At 33.7% G+C, this 17,190-nt stretch overlaps 3 protein-coding genes across 3 annotated transcripts; all 3 read left to right on the top strand.

Moving 5' to 3' along the window:
* Positions 1 to 859: 859 nt before the first annotated feature.
* On the top strand, positions 860 to 2,461 carry BO95DRAFT_468749 (cytochrome P450; the record flags this gene model as incomplete). The annotated part of the gene is made up of 1 exon (XM_025589383.1): positions 860 to 2,461. One exon carries the CDS (start codon positions 860 to 862, stop codon positions 2,459 to 2,461), a length of 1,602 nt encoding a protein of 533 aa, XP_025436971.1.
* Positions 2,462 to 3,375: 914 nt separating this feature from the next.
* On the top strand, positions 3,376 to 4,259 carry BO95DRAFT_487748 (lumazine synthase RIB4; the record flags this gene model as incomplete). Its single annotated transcript, XM_025590491.1, has 3 exons — positions 3,376 to 3,595; positions 3,687 to 3,852; positions 3,929 to 4,259. The coding sequence occupies exons 1-3, from the start codon at positions 3,550 to 3,552 to the stop codon at positions 4,257 to 4,259; spliced, it is 543 nt and encodes a 180-aa protein (XP_025436970.1). The 5' UTR covers positions 3,376 to 3,549.
* A 730-nt stretch (positions 4,260 to 4,989) lies between these two features.
* BO95DRAFT_487744 (UbiD family decarboxylase) lies at positions 4,990 to 6,661 on the top strand (the record flags this gene model as incomplete). The annotated part of the gene is made up of 3 exons (XM_025590490.1): positions 4,990 to 5,867; positions 5,928 to 6,042; positions 6,120 to 6,661. 3 exons carry the CDS (start codon positions 4,990 to 4,992, stop codon positions 6,657 to 6,659), a joined length of 1,533 nt encoding a protein of 510 aa, XP_025436969.1.
* Between the last annotated feature and the right edge of the window lie 10,529 nt (positions 6,662 to 17,190).

Raw genomic sequence — 17,190 nt, 5'->3', positions numbered from 1 at the left:
GCTTGTACTTGTACTCTATTGAAGAAAGACACCCATCCCACTTGGATCCGGAGACTAAAGCATCCCTGCGTTCTCTTTCGATCATCCGGCAGCGTTCATCGGTCAAACAACAGTGGCTGGATTTGAGGCGCAGGGCGGAAATGGGGAGCGGCCCGGGGATCGAGTTACATGCCAGGTCCGCATCAAGCCGCGAAAACGCTTTTGCCCTATCGGGTACACCTCATTAACAGAGTCGGACTAGAGGCAGGCGATGGGAAAGCCAGGCGTGCCTGAGGGCCTGAGCAATGGCTGCTTCTCTAACCGATCTAACAGTAAGCACTAAGTAACACTAACGCTCACACTAACGGTGACCCTCTTAGGGATCGAGGCGCAGCAGCACAGCGAACCGTAAAGCCTCGCAACTTAAGCAACACAAGCAACACAAGACATGCCAGATCTTGCCTATCTGTAGGCACGTTTCCGTGATTTTCCACTGGAGCCTCCATTTCAGTCGCTCTGATCCCGGTTTTGCAATTTGGTCAGTACAGTAGTAGTGACGTGGCCTCGGACTAATTGCTGTGACCTGCGACGGTTTAATGAAAACGGACCAGTAAGATGGCGGCGAACTACTGTCCAAATGTGTGAATCTACTCCGTATGATTCCTGCCCTTGAAGACTCCAATGTCAATGCTGGTCTACTGTCAGACCACAGAGGGTCATGTGACCGGTGCACCACAACTGGGGATATAGCTTCTTCACACCTTCTCCTCCATCAGCTGTTGATGTTCCCTTGTTCCCTTGATTCTACCAATACGTCCTCAGTCACCCGTAAGATGTACTGATCCTCATTGTGATTTCGTACCCCGCAATTGTTTACCTCATGCATTCAACAACCTTCGCCGCGCTTATAGGATTTTTCCTCCTGATTAGCGTGTTCTTGGTCACACGCCGGCCGAAAGCATCTTCCTCTTCCTTACCCTTACCACCAGGACCCAAGCCATTGCCTTTGATAGGCAATGTCCATCAGGCTCCCAAGTCCCATGGATGGAGGACCTATCGCGAATGGAATGAGCAATACGGACCCATCGTTCACCTCAATATGCTTGGACAACCGGTCATCATTTTGTCGACCTCGGAAGTAGCCCATGACCTGCTCGCCAAACGTGGAGTGATCTTTTCCGACCGACCTCGACTGTTCCTCGCGACGGAGTTGGCATTGAAGGGGCTCAACATCCTCATGATGAACTACACCGACCAATTCCGGCATCATCAGCGGCTCCAGGTGTCCGTGCTGAACGCGACTCCAGCTGCAGCATATCTCCCCATCCAAGCCCTAGAGTCCCAACAGTTGCTGTACGACCTCTTGCAAACAAGCGGAAGCGCGGGGATTGATGTCCAGGGACCGTTCCAGCGGACCACGGCCAGCATCATCCACACCTTATTGTACGGCTTCCGGATTCAAGACCCCAACGACCCGGTGCTTCGTAGCGTGGTCAAACTCAACGAAGAGTTCTCCGAGTTCATCCAGGTGGGCGCGCATATCGTCGACCAGTTCCCGGTGCTGAACCACCTGCCGGGCTTTCTGGCGCCGTGGAAGGCAAAAGCGGAGAACCACTATACCACTAAGTATAGCCTGCGTTTCAGCAACTTCCGCCGGGCGCTGGAGGATTCGGACGCCTGGAACATCTCCAAGCAGCTGAAGAAGACGGTTGAAACGGATGACAATCGCGACATGCCCTTGGACGAGCTCGCTTTCGAGCTGGGGACGATGATCGACGCCGCGCTCGACGGCACGACCGACAGCCTGGTCTGGTTCGTGGTCGCATGTATTACCCAAAATCAAGGCTTTATCACCAAGGCCCGCGCCGAGCTCGACGCCGTGGTCGGCCGGGACCGGCTGCCGCTGCCCGACGATAAGCCCCACCTGCCGTACATCACCGCGATCGTCGAGGAGGTCCTGCGGTGGCGGCCCGCCGGCCCGGAGGGCGCACCGCACCTCAACCGCGAGGAGACAACCTACAACGGCTACCGCATCCCCAAGGGCTCGGTGGTCGTGGCCAACATCTGGACGATCGCCCGCGAAGAGACCGTGTTCGGCCCCAACACGGACGCTTTCATCCCGGATCGCTGGCTGGACGACAACGGGGACTTACGATCTTCCCTTCCGGCGCCAGCGTTCGGGTATGGGCGACGGACGTGTCCGGGACGGTTCTTCGCGCGCAATGTCCTCTGGATCATTGTGGCGCGGTTGCTCTGGTCGTTTGATATCAAAGCCGGTGTGTCTGAGGAGACGGGCGAGCCGGTCCTCGTGGACCCGGAAGCGTGCACCTACGGTCTGGTCATGCGCGCCCTGCCCTTCAAGGCGCGATTTGTCCCGCGCGGGTCGTGGGTGCGTGAGGTGATCGCTCGAGGGGGGGATACTTATGCCACGGATCACTCGGCGCTGCTGCGGCAGATTGGGGCTGAGTTTGGGAAGCTGTAACTGGAAGGCCAGCCACTTGATACTGTGTACTAAAACGTTGCCGTGAACACATAGACAATGACAATGATTAATGAGTTGGCGACGCGTCGTGGTCGATTCTAGGTGTTTGACGAGTTGGAAGAACCCACCCCGCATCGAGTTGGGTTGTACTGTACACAATCTATCTCCGCGTGGCATGGCACTCTTACCGCATGGTTGAGGTGTCTCGGTCAGAAATTGACTGGCTAGCTTTGCGCGAGTTGGGTCGAAATACCGACTATATTCCAAGTCTACGGGGAGGTAGGCGGACGGCGATTGTGTGGATGGGGTGATCCGGGTGTGGGGTGCCCGTGGCGGAGACCGGGGAAGGAACACGGGGGAGTGATATGGAGCGATGATAGGTGCGCTTCTCTTGGAGTTTGACAGATCGCGCTTGGTTGATCAAATCTACTATGAAGGCGCCATCGATCTAAATCATAGATATGGAAAAGCAGACTGTTTTCAGCACACAAACCCGAAAGGCAGGAAACCGGGGCGGGGATGGGAGCAACTGGAAGTTGATCTGTAGGAGTCAGCCATGAGGGACTCGACTCTGGAGGTCATGTCTACCTGGCATAGTTTGCGCACTATCTTCCGCTGACATCATTGATTTCACACATTTGCCCAGAAGTCTAGAATTGACGATCATTTCTCTCTCCTCCCGTCTTGTTCTCGGAGCCCTCGGGGCTCTCGGATCAATCCCCTCATGGCAAAGATACATACCCTAAATGGAAAGGATCACGAACATCCAGAGTTAGCATTCTGACTTTCTTCTCTATACCACTGTCCGCCTTGTTTGCCATAGCTATAGCTCAGTGCCACGTCAGCAGATGGCAAGTGATCGGCATAGCTTTTGACCCGAGTTTGAAAGATCCGAGGGCCCGAAGTGATCACTCTCCAGTCGCTGGCAGCATGAGGGAGGAACGTTGGATGCTGGATCTCAGGTCCGCCTAGAACACTTCAGTCGGACCTGACGAAACCAAACTCAAGGGGAAATTACAAGCCAAAACATCTTCATCCCTGGGTCTGCGGCAAAAGCAAGTCAGAGATTGATTGTTGTGCTTCCATTCATGGCATCATCTATCAAAGGCCCTGGTGCGGTGCAGAGTTACAATGGTCAGTTGTAGCAGTGCCCCCCAGAAAGCTTCCCGGCGCTGCTGCCGGTTCTTGATTGGAACGCTGACACATTTCGATGGAACAACTTCAGGTGCCGGTCTGCGAATTGCCATTGTCCACGCACGGTGGAACGATCGCCTCATCGACTCCCTCATCGCGGGGGCCAAGGGTCAACTACTGGAAGCCGGGGTGAAGGAAGAGGACATCGTTCTGGAGAGTGTGCCAGGGAGCTATGAGCTTCCTTTGGCCGCGCAAAGGTAGCGTCTTCCCTTTCTTCCACTGTTCTTTGTCTTTGCTTGTGCATCTTCTGATTCCCGATATCCCCATTCACAGAATCATCCACAAAACACAGGACTCTGAGAACAATACAGCCTTCGACGCGGTCATTGCCATCGGGGCCTTGATTAAAGGGGAGACCATGCATTTCGAGTACATCTCCGCGGCGGTCTCTCATGGGCTTATGCGTGTTCAGCTGGACGCCCATGTTCCCGTGATTTTCGGGCTTCTGACCCTCTTGACTGAACAACAGGGGCTTGAGCGAGCCGGGCTGGCGGGAGAGCGGGGTCATAATCATGGAGAGGACTGGGGGCGGGCGGCGGTGGAGTTGGGGGTGAAGAATCGCGAGGATTGGGTGGCGGGGGGTTGCAGGTCGGAGATCGGTTAGTATGAGCATTATCTTCGCATTATACATAGACATTTGTGGTCGAATGCACAACGACCTCTTCTCGTAGAGAAAATAAATCATGATGTATTTACATGTAAATGTTCCCGGAATGGGTTTTGATTTCTTTCCATTATCCATTTTTGGATTTCTTTGCTCATGCTTCTACTGTTCCCTTGTTACGCCATACTTGTTTCTCTCTCCATCCCTGTTTTTTCTGTTCTGGGAGGCACACTACATCTGTCAATATCCAAACAACTCCTAAACATGTTCATGGCATGATGATCACGACAGATCGAGATGCAGATCATAAGTGGAACTGCCAGGGTGCCCCAACGTTATCTACGCACTTTGTGCATATCCCGAGCCTCCGAAGCTACCGAGACCCCCGATACTCACACGTCGGTGGAGCTGCCCCATTCAGAATAAGCAACTCGTGATATCACCATGGATGAGAGGCGCACACGCCTAGTGATCAATAGTAGGTGCAGGATCAGGAGGAAATAGGAGGGGCCATATATTGAACAAGCCCGCTTGCCCTCACGAAAAGAGCATGAGGCAACCCACGCTCCAACCACCCGTATGCAAATCCCTCGCCGCTTGTAGGCTTGGGAATCATATAAGAGCCACCTCCCCATCTTCATCTAAACCCTCGCTCATGACTACCAAGCTTGAATGAAATATACCTGGTCTCTCCGATTGTATATTGCTTACCAGAAGATCAGCTGCCAAGATGCCTCACCACCACCACCAAGACCCCTCCGTCCAAGACCTCCCCCACATGGATTTCCGTTCCTATGTGGAAGCCTTGAAGCAGGACAACGACCTGGTTGAGATTGACCGCGAGATCGATCCGGACCTCGAGGCTGGAGCCATCATTCGCAAGGTGTGCGAGACGGACGACAAGGCCCCGCTGTTCAACAACCTCAAGGGCGCCGACAAGGGTCTCTTCCGGATTCTGGGCGCGCCCAACTCCCTGCGCGCCGACCCCAAGACCCGCTATGGCCGGCTAGCGCGCCACCTGGCTCTGCCGCCCACTGCGGGCATGAAAGACATCCTAGACAAGATGATGTCCGCAGCCCACCAGAAGCCGATCCCGCCCCGGGTGGTCCCCACGGGCGCCTGCAAGGAGAATGTCCTGAATGACGGGGAGTTCGACCTGACGAAACTCCCTGTGCCCCTGCTACACCAGGCCGACGGGGGCAGATACATCCAGACCTACGGCATGCATGTTATATCCTCGCCCGAGGGCGATTGGTCCAATTGGTCGATTGCGCGCGCGATGGTCTACGATAAGAACCATCTCACAGGGTTGGTGATCCCACCTCAACATATCTGGCAGATGCAGCAGAAGTGGAAGGCCATCGGAAAGGATGTCCCCTGGTCGCTGTGCTTCGGGGTTCCGCCAGCGGCCATCATGGCGGCCAGCATGCCCATCCCGGACGGGGTGACCGAGGCCGGCTATATCGGCGCGTTCACGGGCCACGCCATTGATGTGGTCAAGTGCGACACCAACGATCTCTTGGTACCCGCCAACACCGAGATCGTCCTGGAGGGAACCATGAGCATCTCCGAGACGGTGCCCGAGGGGCCCTTCGGTGAGATGCACGGGTATGTTTGGGCACCCGTCTTTCCTTTCGCATCGCTACTAGACTAACCAATGACCCTCAGCTATGTTTTCCCCGGTGATTCGCACCCTTGCCCCCTGTACAAGGTCAACAAGATCACCTACCGCACCGGTGCTATCCTCCCCGTTTCCAACTGCGGTCGTCTGACCGACGAAACGGTATGTTCACTTCCTCCGCTTATTCTTATTCCCGCTCCCTCCCAAATCCCCTCATAGGATAACTTATCCCAAAACAGCACACAATGATCGGCCCCCTCGCGGCCGCTCAGATCCACCAACTCTGCAAAGACGCCGGCCTCCCCGTCAAGGAGGCGATGTCTCCCTTCGAATCCCAAGTAACCTGGGTGGTCCTGCAGATCGACACCGCGGCCCTCCGCCGTCTAAAAACCACCTCGGCCGCGTTCAGCAAGCAAATCGGCGACCTGGTTTTCAATCATAAGGCCGGCTACACGATCCACCGGCTCGTCCTCGTGGGCGACGACATCGACGTCTACAACTGGAAGGACGTGATCTGGGCCTTCTGCACCCGATGCCGCCCCCAGCTGGACGAGTACTTCTATGAAGACGTGCGCGGCTTCCCCCTCATCCCGTACATGTCGCACGGGAACGGCTCCCCGACCCAGGGCGGGAAGGTGGTCTCGGATGCGCTGATGCCGTCGGAGTATACCACGGGGCCGGACTGGCAGGCGGCTGACTTCCGGCATTCGTATCCGCGGGAGATTCGGGAGAGGGTGGAGGCTAGCTGGACGGCGATGGGGTTCCGGGGCGAGGATTGAGTGGGAAGGCCGAGGAGTTGCGGGTGCGTATATGAAGTACAGGCCCGCGCAGGTCCTTGGTGTGGTCTCCTCTCGCTTTCTTTTCTGGTGGCCTTTCTACTGTGTACATGACAGGCTCAATTAAGATCTTATCGCTTGTATGCATAGCTTAACTATTGCTTCTATGATATGTTAAATTGTGTGGGTGGATCTTCCTGGCAATCTTACCGTGTAGGCCTTGGAGGAACTCCGATGACTTGGATTAGGGCTACCCGCAAAGACCTCTGGACCCCGTCGTGTAAATATATTTCGCTCGAAACATAGCAGGCCAAGGGGGTCTGTATAGAGCCTTTTCTACTGTTAATAATAGTAGTATTTAGTTATAAAGAGTGATTATTGATTATCATACAGTTATAATACAGTTACAATACAGTTATAGTACAGTTAGAATACAGTTGTAGTAGTAAAAAATAGTCTTAAAATAATAAATACTGTTATATAATAGAAAGAGTATATTACAGAACTGTATATAACTAATATTAAAAGTAGATTACTTAATAATTAATTTTAATACTAATAGTTATCTTAAATATTATATAAGTTTCTTATAGTTTATTTTTATATTAGATTAGTTATCTTTCTATTCTTTAACAGTAGTCTAAAAAGTAATAACAGTACTATTAAGATTTTTAAGTATATAAAATACTATTTTATAATATAAAAATAATAAAAACCTTTATAATACTTTATATAAAGTCAATATTCTATATATACTGTATTAAAACTGTTAAAATTAGGAAAGTATAAGCAGATTTCTATAAAAAATCTAATATAAATACTTTTTTAATATTAGGATTAAGACTTATTAAAGCCTATTTACTTAAATATTTAAAATAAAAAAGTACTAATAAAGAATTTTTTCGAATCGCTTATAAAGGCTTTACAAAAAAAAATATAAAATATTAATAATTAAGATAGTATATAATCCCATAAGAAAGATAAAATAGAGTAGAATAATATTAAATAAATAATCGACTATAAAGTAGATAGGAACTAATAAATATTAGTAAATATAATATAAAGAATATAAAAAACCATAAACTAACTATTTAGAAATCCTAATATAACTCTAAAAAAATAGTATTATATTATTATACTAGATTAGAATATCCTGAGAATACTTTATTAAATATACTAATAAAAATATTTTAAGAATTTAGTTTATTAAACAGACTCTTAGTCTTCTAAAATCAAGTTGTCTAGACAGAACATATTTCTTAATTATAGAATTATATTTATTTAGTAAAATATAGTAATTTAAAAGTTATAAATATAGCTGACAAAGCTTCGAGATTAATTAAACTTAAATAGAAAAGTTATAGTTTTAAGTACTACTAAACCCAAGTCGCAGAAACTGTCGAATCCGATCTATTCGAAAAAGATAGATTATAAGATTATATAGCAAGGCCCGATCTGTTCAAGTCTTATAAATTCTAAAAATAAAAATAGAAGTAATTAGAGTTAAGATTCTAAATAATAGAAAAATTATTTTATATCTATCTATATTTCTGTTCTCTGTTTAATATATTATAGTTTATTAATAGTCTATACTCTATAATAAATAATAGAAAGTATATTCTAAGAGAGTATAATCTATTTTAAGATATATATATTTCTATTAAATAAGTATTATCGGTATTATCGAGGGAGGTATTATTGAAAAAAATATTATTAAGAAAGATATTATTAAGAAAAATATTATTAAGAAAAGTATTATTAAGAAACATATTATTAAGAAAGATATTATCGAGGAAAATATTATTAAGAAAGATATTATCGAGAAATATATTATCAAGAAATATATCTAAGTTTATTATATATAGAGTGGCTAACGGCCAGGTCAGATCAGGTTAATTGGAATTTTTATACCTGACCGCCAGGTTATGGCCAGATTAAGAAAATTTTTATACCTGACCGCGGTATAGCTAAAAAAAAGACAGTTAACTGTCTTAACTGTTTTTAGTACTAAGATCTGCTTATTATATCTATTTGGACTTTAGTACAGTTAAGATATATTCAGATTAAGTAGTTATTAATCTAACCATCTTAACCGTTGTTTAAAAGTATATAGAAACAAGCTTTTAAAATCAGAAAAAAATAACTAAAAAAAGTATTAGTATCTTCTTTATCTCTATCTTAAAGAATTAATTAGAGATTTCTAATAGTATTAACAAAATTCAGCTTTTTATAAAATTATAGTTCTTACAGTAAGAAATATATATAAAAATATATAATTACAGCTTGATTTAAACCGTATATTTTAATTATAATATATAATATCAGAAAAACTGTATATTTACTAATAATTAGACCACTAAAAATAAATATACTATTTTTATTCTACTATTTTTTTTCTTACTTTAGCTTAGATAGTCTATTATATTCTTATTTTTATCTAAAAAAGCTAAATTATCTGTATAATAAATTAAACTTAAAAAAAAATCTATATAATATTATTTATATAATCTTTCTCGGCAACTATACTTTCTAATAATTATCTTATTAAATATTAGATACTGTAAGAACAGTTTATTATTTTTATTCTTTTAATCTAGTTAACCTCTTTTATTTTTTTTATCCAGTTAATTTTTTTAATCTATTTAATTTTTTTGATTTTAAGTATTCTAGAGACCTGCTATTAACTATACTAATCTTACTTTATTTATTTAATTTAACCGACTCCCCCGTATAATAATAATATATATTCTAAAATCTTTCCGTATTTTTCTTTTTTTTTCTTTTTTTTTTATATTTAAAATTCTTATATTTTAGCATTAAATAGATTAGTTTTTAATTATTTAAACAGCTTTTATAGATATTATATCTTTTATAAAAAGCTTTATATAAGTCTTTTTTAGACTTTTTCTATAAATATTAGAACGATCTAACTAACCTGACTAATCTAATCAACTAAAATAAATAAAATACAGCAGGCGTCTTAACTATATTTAAAATATAATAGATTATATTTATATAAAAGCATATCTTAAAGCAAAATAAACTATTTTTATAGAATTTTCTACTTTTTTTTTTTTATATTTATTATTTGTAGTAGAGTGGATTAACCTGACCGTTATACCTTAACCTTAACCTGACTATAACCTGGCGGTTAGGTTAAGATATAAAAAAATTTTAATTATACGGTTATAGTTAGATTAAGATATAACTATTATTTTAACCGTTTATACCTGCCGGTTAAAAAGATTAGATATAATAAATAGATTAATAACCGCAGGTTAATTAGTAATATATATATTTTTTTTATACAGATAATATACAAAATATAATATACTTTTAATTATAATATAATAATATTATCTAGATTTAGCTTATCTACTCGATTTGTTTAATTTATTTAATCTATTTAATTTATTTAATCTATTTAATCTGCTCGACCTCTTTCTCTGTAATCCCGAGAGATATACTATATTTTAAAAAAAATATTTATAAAATCCAGTATAAGAAATATAAAATTTAATATTAGATAAACTAATAAGATTATACTATTTTTTATACTGTCCAGAACGATAATTATAATAATAAAGAAATCGAGAAAACCGGGTCTCTATCTCTACTTAAGTATATATAATATTCGAAGACTTAAATAAAACTAGTTTCTTTATTTCTAATAATAATCTATCTTTTAGATTATCTTTAAGATTATTTATATTCTTATTTTTATTAATATAAAAAATAGTAATTATTTTATTTTTTTCTTACTTTTTAGGTGTAAAAATAATCGAATCTAAATAAAGATTATTAAGAATATCCTAGTACTTCTTACTAATAGTAAAATAATCGGTATATATCTAAAGTATTACTGTTTTAATTATATTAAAATAAAAACAGCTTCGGCGATAATAGTAGATATCTTGAAAACTATTAAATAGATATTTAATATTAATACTGTTAGTAGTAACTAAAAGAAAATCTCTAGCTATCTAATAAAAAATAGAAAACTAATTACAGCGGGACTTTTAGTAAATAAGAATATTAGTATATTCTATAATACCTAAAATAGTATTAGTTTAATTAAAAATATTTTAATAAGCTATATATCTTTAATATCTAGATATATTTTAAGTTTTTTAAATATCTCGGCTGCCGGTAAGAATTTCTGATATTTAAAAATATTATAAAAGGCTTTATTCAGGCCTGACAGTAACCCGGAGATAGTTAATAATATATTAATAACCGGATTCTAACTATAATAAAAATAGAATATTTTTTTAAAAATAGTTCGGTATTTAAAATACCAGTTAGTATTATTATTCAGCTAGATATTTTTTTTAAACTTCTTAAACTTTAATATTAGATCCAGAATAGTTATAATTATATAAATATAGTCTTCTGCCTGGTAGATATAATAGTAGTATTTTCGGAGCTTTTAATATATATTCTATAAGTCTTTAAAAATCTTTTTTTTTTAGAATACCCGCTTTTTTACTAGTCGGTTGATTAAGTAATCCAAATAATTAAAAAAATTATTATAAATATTATAAATCTTATAAACAGTAGACCTACTGTTTTTAGATAAATATAATATAAAAAGAAAAAAAAAGTATAAAAGCTTAAGAAGATACTCTATTTATTTCTACTTAATTATAGTAGAGTAAAAATAATTAATATTATTATAATTATAGTACTAAATAAAACTATTAATTACTTAACGAAGATTAAGTACCCAGCGAATTATAAAATAGATTAAATTTTAACGAGTTTTATAGTTAAGAAGAAAATAGTAGACCGAGTCTGATTCGAATTATTAAATAAGCTGGAACTTTTTATAGTATTAAAAATTTATATTTACAAATTGTATAATCTTCCGAATCTATAATTAAGAATTAGTATTATTAGCTATTATTAAAAGAAGACCTTTAAAATCTATTTATAAAAGATTAATTTAGATAATCTCTACTATAGTAAGGGTTTTCTATATTAGTCTTTTATAAATAGCTCCTAGAATATATCTTTTTAAAAGTTTTTAAAATACTAAAAGAGGTTTTAAGACTTTTATTATAATTCTTTTATATATATTCGACAGTACTGTTTAAGGCTTTAATCTAAAGTTTTTATAAAAGAATATTAATTATAAACTAAATTATATAAGTAAGATAGAGTATATAATACTGGCTTTAAATAATTATTATAAAATTAGAATTAAGTAAAGTATTATAAAACTAGATACTTTAGCTGAGCTGAATCCAGAGTTTAAATAAGATTATATTAAATATTAAACTATTATTACTAGTATTATCAGTTGTTATACCTAACAACTAATAGAATAGGTTATATTTATATAAAACTAATAGAATAATTATAGCTAGATTCTTACTAATATAAGATTTAGATACCGGTCGAAAGCCCAGTAAAACTTTATAATAATTTATATTTTTTATTAAAAAATATTCAGTTAAAATAAGAAATACTTTCTAATTAGAACTGGTCTAGTAGTCTACTATAACCGATATTCTTCTAGTATTTAAAAATTTTAATAACAGCTGTATATATATATTTTTTAATAATTTTAAAAAATATTCTTTAATCTGCGCTCGATTAGAAGGACTTGATTTTTAGTAAAAAAATAAAACTATAAGATTAATTATCTGTTTAAATTAAATATATTTAATAGTTCGGAATAGTAGACAACAGACAATTATAAAATATAGAATTTAATTTTAAAAGTTCTATTTATCGTAGACTGTAGAAGTCTAGAGAAAATAATAATTAAAAAAAATTTATATTAAAAAAATAAATAAATATCTATAATAGTTCTTTATTTAGTATCTAACTAATTATTTATTTAGATACTATTAATAGTATTTTCTTTTTATAACCCTTGCGAAAATAATAGCTTATAGAACTAGTTTTTAAGTTTTTAATTTCCGAATATTATAGAATATAAAAACAGGTAATATAATAGATATAAAAAATTCTATTAAAAAATAATATATTTTTCTAAAAGCTGTTTTATATTATTAATATCTTTTTTTAACCGAAATAAAATAGCAGTTTTCGAGCTTATATATAAATTTTAAAAAAGATTATCTTCTACTACTAATTCTGGAAAGTAGAGTATTTTTTTTTGTAAATTAGATATAGAATAATCTTCCGATTCTTTATAATACACGTAATCTGGAGATTTAAGAAAGAAGAAAAGATCTGGCTTAAAAAGCTTATCTTAGTTTAAGTATTATTATAGTTTATAAATATCTAAAAAACAGAAGAAGAAGGCTCGATAGTATTCTTTAAAAATAAGCCAGATGACTGTAATTAACTTATAATTCTAAGACTACTCTGCAAATAATAGATACAGAAAGAAAAAAATAGAAAATTTTATAAAGACAGTTTGTTTTGCTTTAAAACGCGCTTTCGTATAAATATAATTTATTATATTTTAAATACAGCTAAGGCGCCTGCCGCATCTTATTTATTTTAGTTAATTAGATTAGTCAGGTTGGTCAGGTCGTTCTAATATTTATAAAAAAAATCTGAAAAAGGCTTATATAAAGCTCTTTATAAAAAATATAATATTTGTAAGAGCTGTTTAAATAATTAAAAACTAATTTATTTAATATTAAGATATAAGAATTTTAAGTATAAAGAGAGAAAGAAAAGAAAAGAAAAATATAGAAAGACTTCGAAATATATATTATTATTATATAGAGAAGTCGGTTAAACTAAATAAATAAAATAAAATTAATATAATTAATAACAAGTCTCTGGAGTGCTTAAAGTCAAAAAAATTAAACAGATTAAAAAGATCAACTGGATAAAAAGAATAAAAAAGATTAACTGGATTAAAAGAATAAAAATAGTAGACTATTTTTATAGTATCTAATATTTAATAAGATGGTTGTTGGAAAGTATAATTACCAAGAAAGATTATATAAATAATATTATATAGGTTTCTTTTTAAATTTAATTTATTATACAGATAATTCAGCTCTTTTAGATGGAAATAAGAATATAATAGACTATCTAAGCTAAAGTAAAAAGAAAAATAGTAGAATAAAAACAGTATATTTATTTTTAATAGTCTGATTATTAGTAAATATATAGTTTTTCTGATATTATATATTATAATTAAAATATACAACTTAAACCGAGCTGTAATTATATATCTTTATATATATTTCTTGCTGTAAGAACCATAATTTTATAAAAAGCTGAATTTTATTAACACTATTAGAAATCTCTAATTAATTTTTTAAAATAAAGATAAAGAAGATACTAATACTTCTCTTAGTTATTTTTTTCTGATTTTAAAAGCTTGTTTCTATATACTTTTAGACAACAGTTAAGATAGTTAGATTAATAACTATTTAATCTAAATATATCTTAACTGTGTTAAAGTCCAAATAGATATAGCAAGCAGGTCTTAGCGTTAAAAATAATTAAAACAGTTAATCATTCCTTTTTTAGCTATACTGCAGTCAGATATAAAAATTTTCTTAATCTAGCCATAACCTGGCGGTCAGATATAAAAATTCCAATTAACCTGACCTGACCTGGCCGTTAGCCACTCTAATTTGTAGAGTAGTCTTAGAATTATAAGTTAATTATAATTATTTAATTTATTTTTAGAGAATACTATCAAGCCCTCTTCTTCTATTTTTTAAATATTTATAAATTATAATAATACTTAAACTAAAATAAGTTTTTTAAACTAGATCTTTTTTTTTTTTTTAAATCTCCAGATTACGCGCGTTGTAAAGAATCGAAAGATTATTCTATATTTAATTTATAAAAAAAAATACTCTATTTTCTAAAATTAATAGTAGAAAATAATTTTTTTTAAAGCCTATATATAAGCTCGAAAACCGCTATTTTACTTCGGTTAAAAGAAGATATTAATAATATAAAACAGCTTTTAAAAAGATATATTATTTTCTAATAGAATTTTTTATATCTACTATATTACCTGTCTTTATATTCTATAATACCCGGAAATTAAAAACTCAGAAACTAGTTCTATAAGCTATTATCTTTATAAGAATTATAAAAAGAAAATACTATTAATAGTATTTAAATAAATAATTAGTTAAATATTAAGTAAAAAATTATTATAAATATTTATTTATTTTTTTAATATAAATCTTTTTTAATTATTATTTTCTCTAGGCTTTTACAGTCTATAATAAACAGAATTTTTAGAATTAAGTTCTATACTTTATAATTATTTGTCGCCTATTATTCCGAACTATCAAGTATATTTAATTTAAATAGATAATTAATTTTATAGCTTTATCTTTCTGTCGAAAATCAAGTTTTTCTAATTAAGTATAGATTAAAAAATATTTTTTAAAATTATTAAAAGATATATACACACAACTGTTATTAAAATTTTTAAATATTAAAAAAATATTAGTTATAGTAGACTGCTGAACTAGTTCTAATTAAAAAATATTTTTTATTTTAACTGGATATTTTTTAATAAAAAATATAAATTATTATAAAATTTTACTGGGCTTCCGACCGGTATCTAAATCTTATACTAGTAAGAATCTAGCTATAATTATTTTATTAGTTTTATATAAATATAATCTGTTCTATTAGTTATTAGATATAATAATTAATAATACTAGTAATAATAATTTAATATTTAATATAATTTTATTTAAATTCTGGACTTAGTTTAGCTAAAATATTTAGCTTTATAATATTTTACTTAACCCCAATCTTATAATAATTATTTAAAGCTAGTATTATATACCCTGTCTTACTTATATAATTTAGCTTATAGTTAATATTTTTCTATAAAAACTTTAGATTAAGATTTTAAACAGTACTATTAAATATATATAAAAAAATTATAATAAAAATCTTAAAACCTCTTCTGATATTTTAAAAACTCTTAAAAAAATATATTTTAAAAACTATTTATAAAAGACTAATACAGAAAGCCTCTACTATAATAAAAACTATCTAAATTAATTTTTTATAAACAGATTTTAAAAATCTTTTTTTAATAATAGCTAATAATACTAATTTTTAATTATAGATTTAAAAGATTATATAATTTATAAATATAAGCTTTTAATATTATAAAAAATTTCAGCTTACTTAATAATTTAAATCAGATTTAGTTTACTATTTTTTTCTTAACTATAAAACTTGCTGGAACTTAACCTATCTTATAATTTACTAAATATTTAATTTTTATTAAGTAATTAACAGTTTTATTTAATATTATAATTATAATAATATTAATTATCTTTACTCTACTATAATTAAATAAAAACAGATAAAATATCTTCTTAAGTTTCTATATCTTTTTTTTCTTTTTATATTATATTTATCTAAAAATAGTAGGCCTACTATTCACAAGATTTATAATATTTATAATAATCTTTTTAATTATTTAGATTACTTAATTAACCGACTGGTAAAAAAGCAGGTATTCTAAAAAAAAAAGATTCTTAAAAACTTATAAAATATATATTAAAAGCTCCGAAAATACTATTATTATATTTATCAGATAGAAAGCTATATCTATATAATTATAACTATTTTAAATCTAATATTAAAGCTTAAAAAGTTTAAAAAAAATATCTAGCTAAATAATAATATTAACTGGTATCTTAAGTACTAAACTATTTTTAAAAAAATATTCTATTTCTATTATAATCAGAATCCGGCTATTAATATATTATTAACTATCTCCGAATTATTATTAGATTTAAATAAAGTCTTTTATAATATTTTTAAATACTAAAAATTCTTACCGGCAGCCGAGATATTTAAAAAACTTAAAATATATCTAGATATCAAAGATATATAGCTTATTAAAATATTTTTAATTAAATTAATACTGTTCTAAGTATTATAAAATATATTAATATTTTTACTTATTAGAAGTCCCGCTGTAATTAGTTTTTTATTTTTTATTAAATAGCTAGAGATTTTCTTTTAGTTGCTACTAATAGTATTAGTATTAAATATCTATTTAATAGTTTTTAAGATATCTATTATTATTACCGGAGCCGTCTTTATTTTAATATAATTAAAATAATAATATTTTAGATATATACTAATTATTTTACTATTAGTAAGAAGTACTAAAATATTCTTAATAATTTTAATCTAGATTCGATTATCTTTATATCTAAAAAGTAAGAAAAGAATAAAATAATTACTATCTTCTATATTAGTAAAAATAAAAATATAGATAATCTTAAAGATAATTTAAAAAATAGATTATTATTAAAAATAAAAAAGCTAGTTTTATCTGAATTTTCGAATATTATATATACTTAGATAGAGATAGAGACCCGGCTTTCTTAATTTTTTTACTATTATAATTATTATTTTAAATAGTATAAAAAGTAGTATAATCTTATCAGTTTATTTAATATTAAATTTTATATTTTTTATACTAGATTCTATAAATATTTTTTTTAAAATATAGTATATTCCTCGGAACTACAAAAAAAGAGGTCGAGCAGGTCGAACAGATTAAATAAATTAAATAAATTAAATAAATTAAATA

The sequence above is a fragment of the Aspergillus brunneoviolaceus genome (assembly GCF_003184695.1).
Source record: "Aspergillus brunneoviolaceus CBS 621.78 unplaced genomic scaffold BO95scaffold_100, whole genome shotgun sequence".
Taxonomy (NCBI): Eukaryota; Fungi; Ascomycota; class Eurotiomycetes; order Eurotiales; family Aspergillaceae; genus Aspergillus; species Aspergillus brunneoviolaceus.
Note: the sequence above shows the minus strand (reverse complement) of the source record. Positions and strands in the feature narration are given on the sequence as shown.